Source organism: Rhinolophus sinicus, chromosome 2 (assembly GCF_057876585.1).
Source record: "Rhinolophus sinicus isolate RSI-liver-muscle chromosome 2, RSI-T2T, whole genome shotgun sequence".
Lineage (NCBI taxonomy): Eukaryota > Metazoa > Chordata > Mammalia > Chiroptera > Rhinolophidae > Rhinolophus > Rhinolophus sinicus.
The window spans coordinates 133,383,523-133,397,728 of NC_142502.1; the positions used below are offsets into that span (position 1 = coordinate 133,383,523).

General features: G+C 41.0%; 1 protein-coding gene across 2 annotated transcripts; it reads left to right on the top strand.

Annotated features, from left to right (window-relative positions):
• Positions 1-3,242: 3,242 nt before the first annotated feature.
• On the top strand, positions 3,243-6,022 carry LOC109438901 (lithostathine-like). Of its 2 annotated transcripts, none has more exons than XM_019719065.3 (6): positions 3,243-3,299; positions 3,596-3,682; positions 4,260-4,378; positions 4,587-4,724; positions 5,354-5,480; positions 5,735-6,022. In XM_019719065.3, exons 2-6 carry the CDS (start codon positions 3,607-3,609, stop codon positions 5,797-5,799), a joined length of 525 nt encoding a protein of 174 aa, XP_019574624.1. In that variant the 5' UTR covers positions 3,243-3,299; positions 3,596-3,606; the 3' UTR covers positions 5,800-6,022. The 2 variants fall into 2 exon arrangements, with proteins under 2 accessions (XP_019574624.1, XP_074188349.1); XM_074332248.2 differs by having other exon boundaries at positions 3,279-3,299; positions 3,582-3,682.
• Positions 6,023-14,206: the final 8,184 nt, after the last annotated feature.

Here is a 14,206-nt window from a genome sequence, read left to right on the forward strand (position 1 = left end):
CCAAGAAGTGGAGCGTAAATAATCTAAATCCAGCTTTCTAAATGTAGTATTTGAACGAACTTCTGTGTGTCTGATTAATAAGGATTGTTAGAAAGAACAAGTAAAACTAAACTAAATTGTAATGAGTTTAGTAAGGTGTCATGTGAAACAAATCTCTTACATTGTGGTTAGGGATATTATAACCTTAAATTTTACTATAACTTTAACACATTATTCAATTAAAAACAAAATCGAGTTTTAATAACTTCTCATAGGAGGATCTGAGATTACTGTCTTCTACCTGGTAATGGGGAGGATTTGGGAGGATAGTAAACCACGTATAGCTTGAAAAGGATGAGATTATGGAAAAATCACATTTCATTCTGCTTCTAACAGATAAACGAAGAACTCAGAGGTTTTCCATGCTCAAAGGTGTTTAAGCTCTGCTTTGAAAAGTGGAGTCTGATGATTAAAGTTTTAACTCTGAAGACATGATTTATTTATTTTTTTCTGGTTGGACACAGAATATTGATCACCCAATTATTTTTCCTTGTTTTTATTTGTTTATATAGCCAAAACTCAGGTAGCCTAACCCTGAAACATTTCACATATTTTATTACTTATTTATAATTCTGTAATACTTTATTTGAATTCTTAAAAATTATTTTAATATGTACATGTATATATGATTGTATGTAAATATTGCTCTATTATGCTATTTCTAGATTATAGAAATGACGTGAAAATATGTGTTATTACTGCTAGGGAACATGTAAGTTAAACTGTAACTTTCTGTTTGGAAATGTTAAACATACAAAAGAGTCGAAAGAATAGTAGGAGTAACACTCATACTTTCCACTTAGAGTCAGTAATTGTTATCATTTTATAATATTTGCTTTGTTTCTCCATCCTTGGTCCATCTCTTTCTCTACAAACACACACACACACAAACACACACACGCACACCACACACTTTTTTCTTGAATAATTTGAAAGCAAGTTGCAGACATCATGACACTTTACCTCTAATTACTTCACCATAAATATTAGAAGTAAGGAAATTCTTTATTTAATTATAATACTACTATGAAGAGAAAGAAAATTTTAAAGTGTGGCATTATAAAATATCAGTCCATATTCATATTTCCCAATTGCCCCTCAAATGACTTACTTTATTAATAAAGACCCCATTAAAATTTAGCCATTAGATGAGGTCGCTATATCCCTTTGGATTATTTGAATCTAATATTATTTCCTTCTTCCATGACACTGAGTTTTTCAAAAATTCAAAAATATACTCTAAGTTCCTAGCAAGATGGTGGAGCAGATAAACACTGTGCCCGTGTCCTTCCATGTGTGCATTAAAATTACAACTAAATAATATAACAACCAACCTGGAGAACCATCTGAAGTCTAGTCAAGCAGAAGTCCTATAACTAAAAATACACAGAAGAAGCCACCTCCAGACTGGTAGGAGGGACGGAGATGCGGAATGTACTCCAAATCTCTGTGTGACAGTTGAGAATCAGGAGGGCTATCTTGGCCTTGGAGGTTCCCCCCGGAGGAGTGAGGGACCCCAGGCCCCTACACCAAGCTCCCCAGCTCAGAGTACTGGTGCCAGGGAAGAGGAGCCCTCACAAGACCTGGTTGCGAAAAACAGTGAAGATTCCAGCCATTGCACGGAAAACTGCAGGAAACCCAGATGTCTTCTTAAACGGCCGGCGCACAGACACACTCACTTGCTGGCACTTACCTTGGGCTCTGGCAGAGGGATAGTGATTCAGGAGGCCTTAGAGACATACAGAGGAGCACACTGAGGTTCGTGGCTTCTGAGGGGAGGACTGGAGGACTGTAGACATTTTTTCGGTGAGGGATCCTCCTTCTGTGTAGCTCGCAAGTGGGCGCCATTTTGCCTGCATTGAGCCTGCCCCCCATAGGTCAAATCTGAATCTGATTGGCCTGAAGAGCTCTGTTGCTCCACCCAGCTGACTCAGCTGGTCCTCCACCCCACCCAACTGTCTTAGAAGTTTCTTAGAACCCGAGGTGCCACTATATATTTTTGTATGTATTTTGTGAAGTAATTCATTGTTTTTCCTTTTTAACAAAATAGTCTGTTGGCTATATTGCTTATTGGATTATTTGTTGGTTCTACTGACTTTCGGATTCTGAGAACGTGAATCAATTACTTAATTGCACGATCCCATTACAAATGACTACAGTAGACTCCTGCACACAAGCTGGCCTATAGTAGTAGTATGAGAGTCAGAGTCTGTAGAAAACCCCAGCTTGAATTTTTCCCAGACTGACCAAACAGAACGTGAACCACACAGTATGTACCTCATAGTTGCCCAAATTGCTAACTCAGAAGTAAATCTGACTACAGAATTTTCTCAGTATTCCCACATGAGGCTGACCCTCCCAGTAAGAATGTAATAAAAGTGATTTTCACCACAGCCAAATGGCATTCTTGCAAGGACGTTGTTAGCAGTCTGGTGTAGTGAGCACCTTGATATAGTAGAGGTCTAATTTACATGTAATGCAGGATCATGTCTCCAATTTCATCCAGTTCCTGCTCTGACCCCTCTTTAACTCTTACTAATTATTTTAAACTCCTTCACTGCCTTTTATTCTTATACATTATCATTATCCATCAGGGAGCTCCATCTCTCAAACAACTGGCAAGGCAAGTTTATTGATCTGATTTTCCTTAGATTTTGGCTTATTTATTGACTTGTCAGATGATTCTGAACAAATGATGATTTTTCTTTAAAATTAGCTACCATGTTTAAGAGGCAACTCTGAACCATCCCTGCTACTCTTAGCTCTAGTTCCTTCTATGCCTTCACCTATTGTGATACTTGTGATTCCCATACCCACTCCCACTTGTAATCCACTAGATTTGAAAAAACTTTTACTACACCATAGCAAGAAATACACATGTATGCTTAAAGAAGTGAGTTCTTGAGATATCAGCCAGAAGAACTACTCCAGTAGAGTCCCCCTTAAAAATGTAATACTACTTTGTACCACAGGCCCCTAACAAGGAAGAGACAGGGAAAGGAGCAAACTTCACCCATTTTTGGGGCAAATGCTCATCTCTTAAGAGGAAAGAAACAACAGCTGTGGTAATTCCCAGCCTTTGCTGGGAAGAGACTCCTCCCCATGGCAGGAATCTCCTTGAACTAGTCCCAAACCCTTGCCATGGCATTTGTCCTAGCTCCACATGTTTGTTATTTATATCAGAGCCCCACCTTCAAATCCTCTTATAAGAGGCAAGTCTTTTCTGACCTCACAAACCATTGCAGATCCGTGGAACACAGGTAAGTTGGAGCTCTGAAAGCTGAGACATGAGGGAAGGCATTTACCTCATACATTTTTGGAGAAGGTATATGAATATTTCTGTTCTCTGAGAACACAGTGTCTCTGAGACTCACCAAAGGTGGTCCAGAGAGGTCTCAGGAGGGGTTCTTTGCAGAACTAGAGAATGGGATTTATGTCACCAAGATCAATTCATTCCTAGGGGAAAAAAGTAAAAGGCAAGAGGAAGAAGAGAGCGGTCTTTGCATGCACTCTCTCTGACCACACTTCTTAAATGATCTCAGATTTCTTTTTTAAGTCACAGACACGATGCTGTCATCCATGACCCTCCCCAGCGTGTGCTGGATGCTGCTTTCCTGCCTGATGCTTCTATCTCAGGTGCAAGGTGAGATTTCACTGTCTTTAACACTGGGTTCCCTGTAAACGCTCAGGGCCAAGAGGAGGAGGAAGCCACCTGTGTGATGCATGTGGCAATGGTGGGTATATCCTCACACAAGGAAACTGCCTGCAATTCCTCCATCATCACTGCTTCCTTTGGGGTAACTAGTGGTGGGAGTCACCACAGTGGGCCATTAACAATGGAATGAGGTAATTTATATTTTGTCAGTGGATTCTAATTTATGTTGGCAGAGTGAAGAGAGGAAGCATGAAGGGTCAACAATGAGATAATGGGAAGGAGAATGTGGAGAATCCAGTGTGGGAGCAGTCAGCTCAGAGTGGGGGAAGTGTCAGACTTTTGAATAAAAGGCAAGGGTAGAAAGAAAAGAGATGGTCCTTCATTTAATGAGGCTGGTTCAAGATCAAGTAATCCCGAAAGTGCTGGCAATAGTAGGTGGTAGTGAGGAGATTGGAGTCACTTTCACAAGCCCTTACCTCATAGGTATTTCCCTAAGGTCACCTCCCAACCCCAGCGCCCACTCTGTATTTTACTCCATTCTCTCCTTTGTTTCCTTCCAATCCAGGTGAAGACTTTGAGAAGGAACATACCTCTCCACGCATAAAGTGTCCCTCAGGCTCCTATGCCTTTCTTTCCCGCTGCTATGCAGTGTTTACGACACCAAAATCCTGGACAGAAGCAAATGTGAGTAGTTGCATCTGCAGCTGGGAGTGAGGGGGGAAAGTACATTTGAGACCAGAGGGAGAGAAGGTGGTCTCCATTCTCCAGACAATTTTGAGCATGAGAATGAGCCCCTCATCATTTGCACACACATCTTTTCTCACCTGCGTAAGCCCTGTCCTCCCTCAGTGACGTCTCAAGTTCCTCCTCAGTCTCTCCCTTCCCCACACAGGTGGCCTGCCAGAAGCTACACTCAGGAAACCTTGTGTCTATACTCAGTGGGGCTGAGGCATACTTCGTGGCCACTCTTGTCAAGAACAATTTGAACATCCAATCAAACGTCTGGATCGGGCTCCATGACCCCTCACAGGTGTGATAACATCTCCTCTCTGTTACTTCTCTAGCTGCTATTGTTACCCAGGTCTACTTCCTGTTTCCTGTGCCTGCCCAGGAAATATCCTAGAATGTCCCAGAACTCAAAGATCTGGGGGGAAGTTTGGGGAAACGGGAGGGCCTTGGGGTGAGCTGAAGAGATAAGTTTTGTGGAGGATCCTTATCTCCAGTTGAAGTTAATCTGCCTCTTGTCAAGTTTTTACAGAATTCACATATGTCTTATAATTCAGTTCTCTGAACTTTACTGAGTCTACACACACTGTGTTGAGGAATTCAAAATGAAGATAAGATGCCCTTTTCCCCTATATAACTGACATTATCTTTAAGGTTGAGAGGGTAATTACAAATGCACCACCAATTTTTTTTCAGCTAGTAACATTACTTTGAGTAGTACCATTGGTCTTAGTGATTATTGGCTTTAGCGTTTGCCAATAGGAACAAAGAGTTAGGGAGAGTTTCTCAGAAGAGAGTTCTGTGGCAGCATGTGTATGAACAGAACAAATTTCATGATGCTGTGGAAGGGATCAGATATCTAGCTGAGAGGATTATACAAGGACAACTTTAATGGCGATTCAACCTCACTTGGCTCCATCCTCTACTCTATAGGGCACTGTGTCCAATGCAGAGGGTTGGGGATGGAGTAGCAATGACATTTTGGATTATTTTGCCTGGGAGACCGATCCTACCACCATCTCAAACCCTGGCTACTGTGGGAGCCTGTCACGAAGCTCAGGTAAGTAAGAGGGGAATTACCTTTGGCTAGCCCCTTGTCCCCACTTTCAGGGCCTGACCTTCAGGAAATCCTCCTCAGGTAGGAAATGCAATGTTGGTTTGTCTTCTCCCATTCCATGTCACCTCTCCTCTATTTGAGTCTCCTTCTTGGAGTAGGACCCTGGTGGAGAGGAGGGAGGGGCTTTGAATCCTAAGCCAAAATCCGGGATACAATCTCCACCAGCCCCATTCACTTTATCCCTTCTGTCTCTCCAGGATATCTGTCATGGAAAGACTATCACTGTTATAAGAATTTGCCCTATATCTGCAAGTTCAAGTAAGGAGTAAGTCAGGTAGGAGTCAACAGCCTGAGTTTCGTGTACAGTTCATCACAGACATGGGACCAAGTGAGAAGACCCACCCAGGAAGGGAATATTTTCCCTACATACCAAACTTGACCACATCATTCTGACCTTTCCTTCCCCCTCACCCTCATTTCAGGCTCCTTTCTGCATTCCATAACCTGAGCTTTCAAAGAGCAATAATAAAAATTGTAATCTGCAATTACCTGTCTTGTGTGCTTTAGTTTCCTAGACAAACACTGAGAAGGAGGAAATGGATGGGGGAAGAGATTCTGTGGGTCTTGTCTCAGCCCATGTGAAAATGAATAAATATACATCCTACTGGTATATTTGTGATGAGATTTGTCGACTTTGCTCACGTAGGGTTTAGGTTACATATGAAGACATTGCTCTCCCAACATTCTACTGCCCACCCATTCCCCAAGGCCTGGCGGTATGACACAACCAGCCTTAGGCCTCGCCTCTTACAATGTTTAGAACAGAACTTCTTAAACTTCTTAGATGAAGAAACTGGGTTACTTTTTTATTATTATTATTCTTTTGAAGTTAAAAAGTTTCCAATCTATTATGAAATGATATCTGTAAAATAGAATAGAAATGAATAAATGCAAAAATGTATAAAACAGATAATTAAAACACATACTTAACTTTTATATTTGTGAAAACCAATAACAAAAATTTATCTGTCATATTGCCATAAAGTTTTTCAATATATTTTAATATCTGTACTTACAATGCCATGGTTGCCTGGCAAACAGTTTGAATAGGGCACTGGTTCTTTGAATTATGTGTTGCCCTGTCCTTTGAGGTCACTTGTGAGAATCGACCACAGTAGGTCCTCTGTCCTTAGGCTTTGAAACATTCTGGCTTCAGTCAGGTTGGAGTTGAGGTGACTTCAATGCCTGGCAGGATTACTATTGATATTTTTTGAATAAAAAACTAAAGGTTTTTTGAAAACAAAAATTATCTTACCTGAATGAAAGCAAGACCCAGACTTTTTATTTATCTGTATATTTCAAGACCACTATTCTGCTTTCCACCTTATTACACTTCCTCTCCCTGGCCACATATTTCTAATGTGGAAAAAAAGTGTACCTGGCTAGTTCCCTAATCTGGAAAGAAATTGTCATATGAGACCTTTGACAAAATTATCCTAATGGCCAAGAACACTACATTGCCATGTAAGGGCATTGCTTCTCAAATAAATAGCTGAGATGAATGGACAGATTCATTTTTTTATTGATGATTGTTAAATTTCTTTTGATCTTTCATAGACTGCGTTGGCTAATCACTTACTTAGCATCTTTGATGAAAACACTTTTCCATCACTTTAAATGAATCTATGGTTTTGAAACGCCATGGGTCTTGATTTTCTGCTCTGGTTAATGTCATAAAATGGGTTAGAAAAGTTCCCAGTGATTGTGCTTCTATCAGTTCCTCTTTTAGTTCGAATTCTCCCTTTAATGGCAGGTGAGCTGGGGGGCCAGATCCTGTTCTCGTAGTTGTAGAACCCCACTGTATGAGATAGGGCGTTTGTAGTTGTAAGTAAGAAAGATTCCAACATGATTTGGCTTTCAGAAGTAAAGGTATTTACTGGATCACATCACTAAGAAAATCTAGCAGTAAGGTAGGCTTTGAGCTCACTCCAATCAGGGCTCAAGTGCCATTTCTCTGGGGTTCTCTTGTCTGTGCTCTCTTATCTGTATGCTTTATCCCTTTACCGGCTTCTCTACAGCTCAAGATCATTGGCAACAGCCGCTGGGGCTACTGATTCCTCATCAGTATCAGAATTGCAAACAATCCTGAGCATTTTAAATAATTGCTTTAAAAGAATATTTATTCCTATCTTTCCTAAAATGAAAATTAAAAACAATATAGACAGTCAACAAACCAGGTAAATTTAATAAATTGAGTTAACAACTATTGAGCTGAATATTAACCATTATAAATTACACTGAAATGTTTCATGTTTGTTAAATTATAAAATGTACACATGGGAAGTGGAGGCAAGGAAGGACTTCCTTTTGCATCCCCTCACTTACTGTCTACCTTGAGTGCTTTTGTCAGACTAGATGGGGAAGATTTGTCATAACAGGACCTGAGAGAAGGGAAGAGCCAAAATCAAAGCCTAGCAAGTGAGCAGAGCAAACCCACAGCGCTGAGAAAGAACACAGGTGCTGTGAGCTCAGAGAAACTCCTGTGTGGGGAGAGGTTCTTCCACGCTCAGGCTGGCACTGCCCAATATAAGGTATCTCCTCACAGTCAGTACCAACTTTCCTTCAGGCGAAGGTGGAATTTTATTCTCTGGGTGCTCTCAGGTACCCAGTCTTATGTTCCTGAGAAGTAAAGAGAGTGAGAAAAGATCTTCTAGTAGAGGCTGCAAAACAAAAGCAACTAAGTGGCTCAGAAAGGGGATTCAGAAAATCAGGACTTGGAATACTGAAGATATTTAGGGAGAGATCCACGGAAGAGAGAAGCAGAAAAGAATCAACAGAGCATTCTTCCTACTGACAGTCCATCTCATCTCCTGATTTTTCCCTTTCTCCCAAACTCATGAAAATGACCAGTACTTACCTATGTAGAATCTAATGGTAACAGGTGAGGATGACAAAAAAGAAAGAAAAAGATAACTCTTTCAATTGAACCCAACTGTAATTATTCCCTGAAAATCTAACTTCAGGGTAAAAAATTCTACCGATAAGTTTATGTCTCATTATTTTAAATTTTAAAAAAAATTATGATGCAGTACGTTCCACCCCAACCTCACAACCGATTGTGTAAAACACATAAACACCCATATATAAATAACAAACTATCATGTTCAAATGGAAAATTCTTTAAAACTCGACTTCCTGATTGGCAGACAATTAGTGTGATTTTGTTAAAAACTTTTTATTGTCTTTGTATGAAGTACTATGACTCAGTGGTGCCTCTCCCACCACCCTCTTCCCCTTTGTTGATGCTTAGTGTTCTTTTCAAAGAACATGTAATTCTCATCTTTTATCATTTGTATTTGGGATATAACTTGAGACTTAGCCTGTGGAGACAGAGCCAGGAGTGCAGTTTCCAGGCTCTCGGCCTCACATAGACAGGTGCTGGCTCAGGTAGTAAATGGCCATCAACTGTGATTGGATGGCCATCAGCTGTGACTAGGTGGCCGTCAGCTGTAACCAGTGAGCCATTGGCCACTAATATAACTGCTGTGGCTGTCCTAGCAGAAAAAGGGGCTAGCAAGAAGATGGTGGCTGAGATAGCAAGCGGTGGAGTGTGGATTGAGGATTGCAGAGAGGCGGATTGCAGCTAGCAAATGGAGAGTCAGTCAGTTGGCAGAAAAGCGGACAGCAGGTCGCACGTCGTGAGAATCCAGACTCCAGTGAGACTATAGTGGTGTGACTCCCCTACCTGTGGCTCCATGGGTGTTCCTTTTTGGCCTCACCACATCCTGTGTTCTTATGTGGGGAGCAGGACCAGAGACCCTGTGTGACTCCCTGCACCACATAGCCCACTTGTAATTCTACTAAAAGATTGTGTTGAGATTTGGGAATGCATGTGTCGCGCAGGGAGGCCTGCGGAGTCTCTGCTCCCGCTCCCCACACAAGAACGCAGGATATGGTGAGGCCAAAAAGGAACACCCATGGAGCCATAGGTAGGGGAGTCATACCACTATGGTCTCTGGAGGCTGGGTTCACTGGACGTGCGACCTGCTGTCCGTTTTTCTGCCAACTGACCGACGACTCTCCTCCACTCTCCTTGACTCTCCTCCATAGCCACAGCAGTTATATCAGTGGCCAATGGCTCAATGGCCACAGACGATGGCCAACCAGCCACAGCTGACGGCCATCTACCACCCAAGCCAGCACCCCTCCATATGAGGCCGAGAGCCTGGAAATTGCTCTTTGAGGCTCTGTCCCCACAGCATGTGTAAATTTTTCTTATACAAGCTTTGGCTGAAAAATATTGTACTGAGGGATATACACATTGTGTGGAGTTCGGTTAATTAAAAACCAAGAGGTGTTCTATCAAGAAAATGGTAACCAAAGAAGCTGTCTGTAGAATATTCCTGTAACATCTTAGGTGCTACTCAGAATTTATCATGGGGAATGATGCAAGTTTTCTAGTTGTACAATGCTTTGTGCACATTTATTCTTCAATTCCATCTTTTTAAAGATTGTCAAATGCTTAGTATCTCTCTCCTGCCAATTTCCCACAGACTTTTACCAGACTCTGAAACTCTTAGAAATAATATTTTTCTTAAAATCATTGATTTTCACAAGTGAAAAGAACCCTCTTGTTTTCTGTTTGTTTATTTTGCGTAAGAAAAGAATGTTCAGAGAAGTTAAGAAACAATTCTACATGTGATTCTGGCGTATCTACACTTCTTGCAAGCAGAGGTACTGAGCCTTTAAAAATGGAATGGCATCTCCTTCCAAAGCAAAGGATTATTTGCAGTTTTAGAAAATATAGTATTTCCACCCAGAGTGAAGAAAGAAGGCATGCTTACTGTCCAATATAGTAAACATGTCTCCCTCTGGAATAAAGGATAGGTCTGCTTACTGCCCATTATAAAGTTTCAGGTTTCCTAAGCAACTAGCATAATTTTAGGACATCTTCCTCCCCTATAACATAACCCATTGTATGTGAAGGCACCTGTGAGGGCCCACATATGTCCCCCATGGCACATAGGAGTGAACAAAAATGCGCTGAAGCGTTATACAAGTGGAGGCTGTTAGGGAGAGTGGGAGAGAATGGCCATATAGGGGCAGGCACATGCAAAGTCACAGCGGACATTCTTCAGGTCTCAAGTCCTGTAAGCACTTTCATATGAATAATAGGAAAATAATATCCTTATACAAGTTTGAGTGAGGTCCTTCTCAGGGAAACATGGATGGCAGAAAAGTCCAGGCTTTCTGGAAATCTAATGAACCCCAATAGCCCTTAACCTTGTATAATAGTCCCCCTTCTATGTGAATAAAGCCTGTAAATATGATGAGATACCTACCCCTAAATTATGTTACGTTATATGGCAGAAGGGATTCTTGATGATACATTTAAGGTCACTAATCAGTTGACTGTGAGTCAATAAAAAGGGAGATTTCTGGGAAATTACTTAAGTGGGCCCAATCTAATCACATAAGCCATTTAAAAGCTATTTTCTCTGATTGGCAGCATAAAGGGAAGTCAAGAAATTCAAAGCACCAAAATGATTCACTGTGCCATTCCTGGCTCAGAAGATGGAGGCAGCCTTGTGTCAAGGTCTGCAGATGACAGTGGCATCTCAACTGACAGTCATCAAGGAAAAGGGGACTTCAGTCCCACAACTTCAGGGAACTGAACTTTGCCAATAATGTGAATGAGAGTGGGAGTATTTCACACAGCAATAGTAAACCAGTACAATGAGTTTCCATTGAATGACATATGTAGGACTAAGGATGAAATCCCTCTTGTGACTCATAATGTCCTTATATGCAAATCAAGGACCCTGGGCCTATTAGATGGTAATGAACAGACCTTAACCTTTCGCTGGTATATCCTAAGCCTATATCTCAGTAGAGGAAGAGCAGCTTGGGCTTTCAGCTTGTGAGATTGTCAAAGAGCAAATGAATAAGTGGTTTAGTAAATGCAATGACATTTCACATATATCAAGGTGATGCGCCGAGAGGACTGGTCAAGAAAGTGGTAGTGGGGGAAGGCCAGTAAAACAAGGACCCGGCAGGAATCTGCAAGTAGGGGTATTCAGAAACGCAAGAAAGAACAGCTTGACCTTAAAAAGGAGAGAGAGAGAGAGAGAGAGAGAGAGAGAGAGAGAGAGAGAGAGAGAGAGAGAGAGAGAGAGACTGAGAGAGAGACAGAGACAGAGACAGAGACAGAGACAGAGACAGAGACAGAGACAGAGAAAGATTACAAGAGAAAAGAGTTTAATTTTAGCCCCCTTTTCTCCTATAATATTCTGTGGACATTTCAGTTATGTGAATTTCAAACTTCCCAAGCAGAGCTGCTCCACCCCTTGTCTTTCAGCCTTACTTGCCCCCGTGTTCCACAGATTTTCTTATTCCAGGCTCATGTACTCTCTGCCCACCTCCTCCTCCTCCTGTCCTCCCCACTCCAGCCATCACTTTTCCTGGAAGGTGTCTGTTCTTCCCCGAGTTGCTCAGGGCCATGGGAACTAGGCAGCTGGTTGTTGCTAGGGAAGGCCAAAACCTGCCTTTGACTTGGACAGTTTGCCGGCCTGTTTGAATGAAGGGGACCACATCTGTGACAATTCCCAGGGTGTACCAGGAAGAGGCTACCCCTGGTGCCACAATTTCCTTGCGTCAGTGCCTTCTGGAGGGCCTCTGAGCTTTTGCCCTTGCCCTCCCCTGTAATTCAAGTTCAAGTGTTTAAAGGGGAGGGTACAAGAGGAAAAGGTCTGTTTCTGGATTTGAGGAATTTACAACTTTTCTGGAGACTCCATACTCAAAATAAATATGTTAAATAGCTGATGGCCTGAAAGAATATGTATTTTTGACTGTTCAAGATTCTAAGATTTGGAGGAGGGAGAGATTATGGACGTTTCTCTGTAATAGCTAGCTTTTTTTCCTGGTGCTTTTGTTCTCTTTATTTCCATGGACACATGCTGAGACATGAGAAAGGGAGAGGTGGGGGCACTGACTGACTCTGTGTCCTTCTAAGTCTCTACACAGATTTCAGTTTATCTGACCCCATGGTTTGTTACCCTGGGTGAGGATTGCTTGTACCTATGTTAAGATGGGATGGAATAACACCCCCCTCCCAAACACACACACACACACACACACACACACGTTTGTGATGCTGCTGTATGTAAAAGACATGAAATTGTGGGTCAAACTGGGTACTTGATATCTTACATATATTCAAATTTTAAGCTCTTTTTTGCCATGGTGAGAATCAATGATGGATGGTGATTTATTGGAATCACTCAGGCCTCAGTGAGCTGCATGTGCTTAATATAAAGATACTAAAGAAAGGGAGATCTGCAAGTTTTGTTAATATAAAAAATAATGATCCGGAAGCAAAACTTCTTGAATTGAAATGAATTCAACTCCAATACTTAGTAGCTATTTGATCTTAAGTTTCTGACCCTCTGTAATGTTCAGTTCCTACATCTGTTAAATAACAGCACATATAGCATCAAATTGCTATGTTATGGTGATTAAACAAGTTACTATTTGTAAAGCATTTAGGATAGAATCTCTCACATAGAATATGATAAAATTACGTGTTAAATAGAGTTTTCCTTTGAAGTTGAAAAGGCTAAGTTATAATAGGTTTACTTATACCTGCAGAGCAGAGGCAGACCTTGGAAAGACCTCAGCCCATCTCGTACTTCTTTAGGCCCTATGCTCCCCAGTCTAATTTCTGCAGACAGGCTGTTATCCACATGTCTGCCAAGGATTAAAGCAAGAGGGAGATAGTCTCTGTAAAAAGACTAAAATATCTAATACAAAGGTGGAAAGTAGTGAATTAGTACTGGAAAATGGCCAGTAGCACTATATATATCAGTCAAAGCCTTGCAACTTCCTAAGTCTTTTATTTTTAATAATCTTTATTAAATTTATTGGGGTGAAATTGGTTAGTAAAATTATATAGGTTTCATGTGCACAGTTCTATAATACTTCATCTGTATATTGCACTGTGTGTTCACCACCCAGAGACAATTCTCCTTTCATCACCCCTTTATCCCTCTTCTACAACCCCTACTCCCCCTTACCCTCTGGTAACCACTACACTGTTGTCTGTGTCTATGAGTTTTTGTTTCTTTGTCTTGTTTTCCTCTGTTGCTTTCAGTTTTATATCCCACACGAGTGAAATCATATAGTTCTCAACTTTTTCTGTCCGACTTATTTCATTTAGCATGATAATCTCAAGATCAATCCATGTTGCCACAAATATCAGTATTTCATCTTTTCTTATGACCAAGTAATATTCCATTGTATACATGTACCACAACTTCTTTATCCAATCATCTACCGAAGAACACTTTGATTGTTTTCATATTTTGGCCACTGTGAATAAGGCTGCAATGAACATAGTGGTACATATATCTTTACAGATAAATGTTTTCAGATTTTTAGGTTAACTACCCAGAAGAGGGATTGTGGGTGATATGATTATTCTTTATTTTTTGAGGATGCTCCATACTGTTTTCCATAGTGACTGTCCAATTTACATCTCCACCAGCAGGGTATAAATGTTCCTTTTTCTCTACAGCCTTTCCAAAATTTGTTATTACTTGTCTTGTTGATAATAGCCTTTCTAACAGGTGTAAGGTATTATCTCATTGTGGTTTTGATTTGAATTTGAATTTCCCTTGTAGCTAGTGAAGTTGAGCATCTTTTCATACATCTGTTGGCCGTTTGTATCTCTT

Coding starts and splice junctions, on each gene's coding strand:
- LOC109438901 (XM_019719065.3), top strand. CDS start 3,607: ATGCTGTCATCCATGACCCTCCCCAGCGTGTGCTGGATGCTGCTTTCC. Junction 3,683..4,259: donor GCTTCTATCTCAGGTGCAAG/GTGAGATTTCAC, acceptor CTTCCAATCCAG/GTGAAGACTTTGAGAAGGAA. Junction 5,481..5,734: donor GAGCCTGTCACGAAGCTCAG/GTAAGTAAGAGG, acceptor CTGTCTCTCCAG/GATATCTGTCATGGAAAGAC.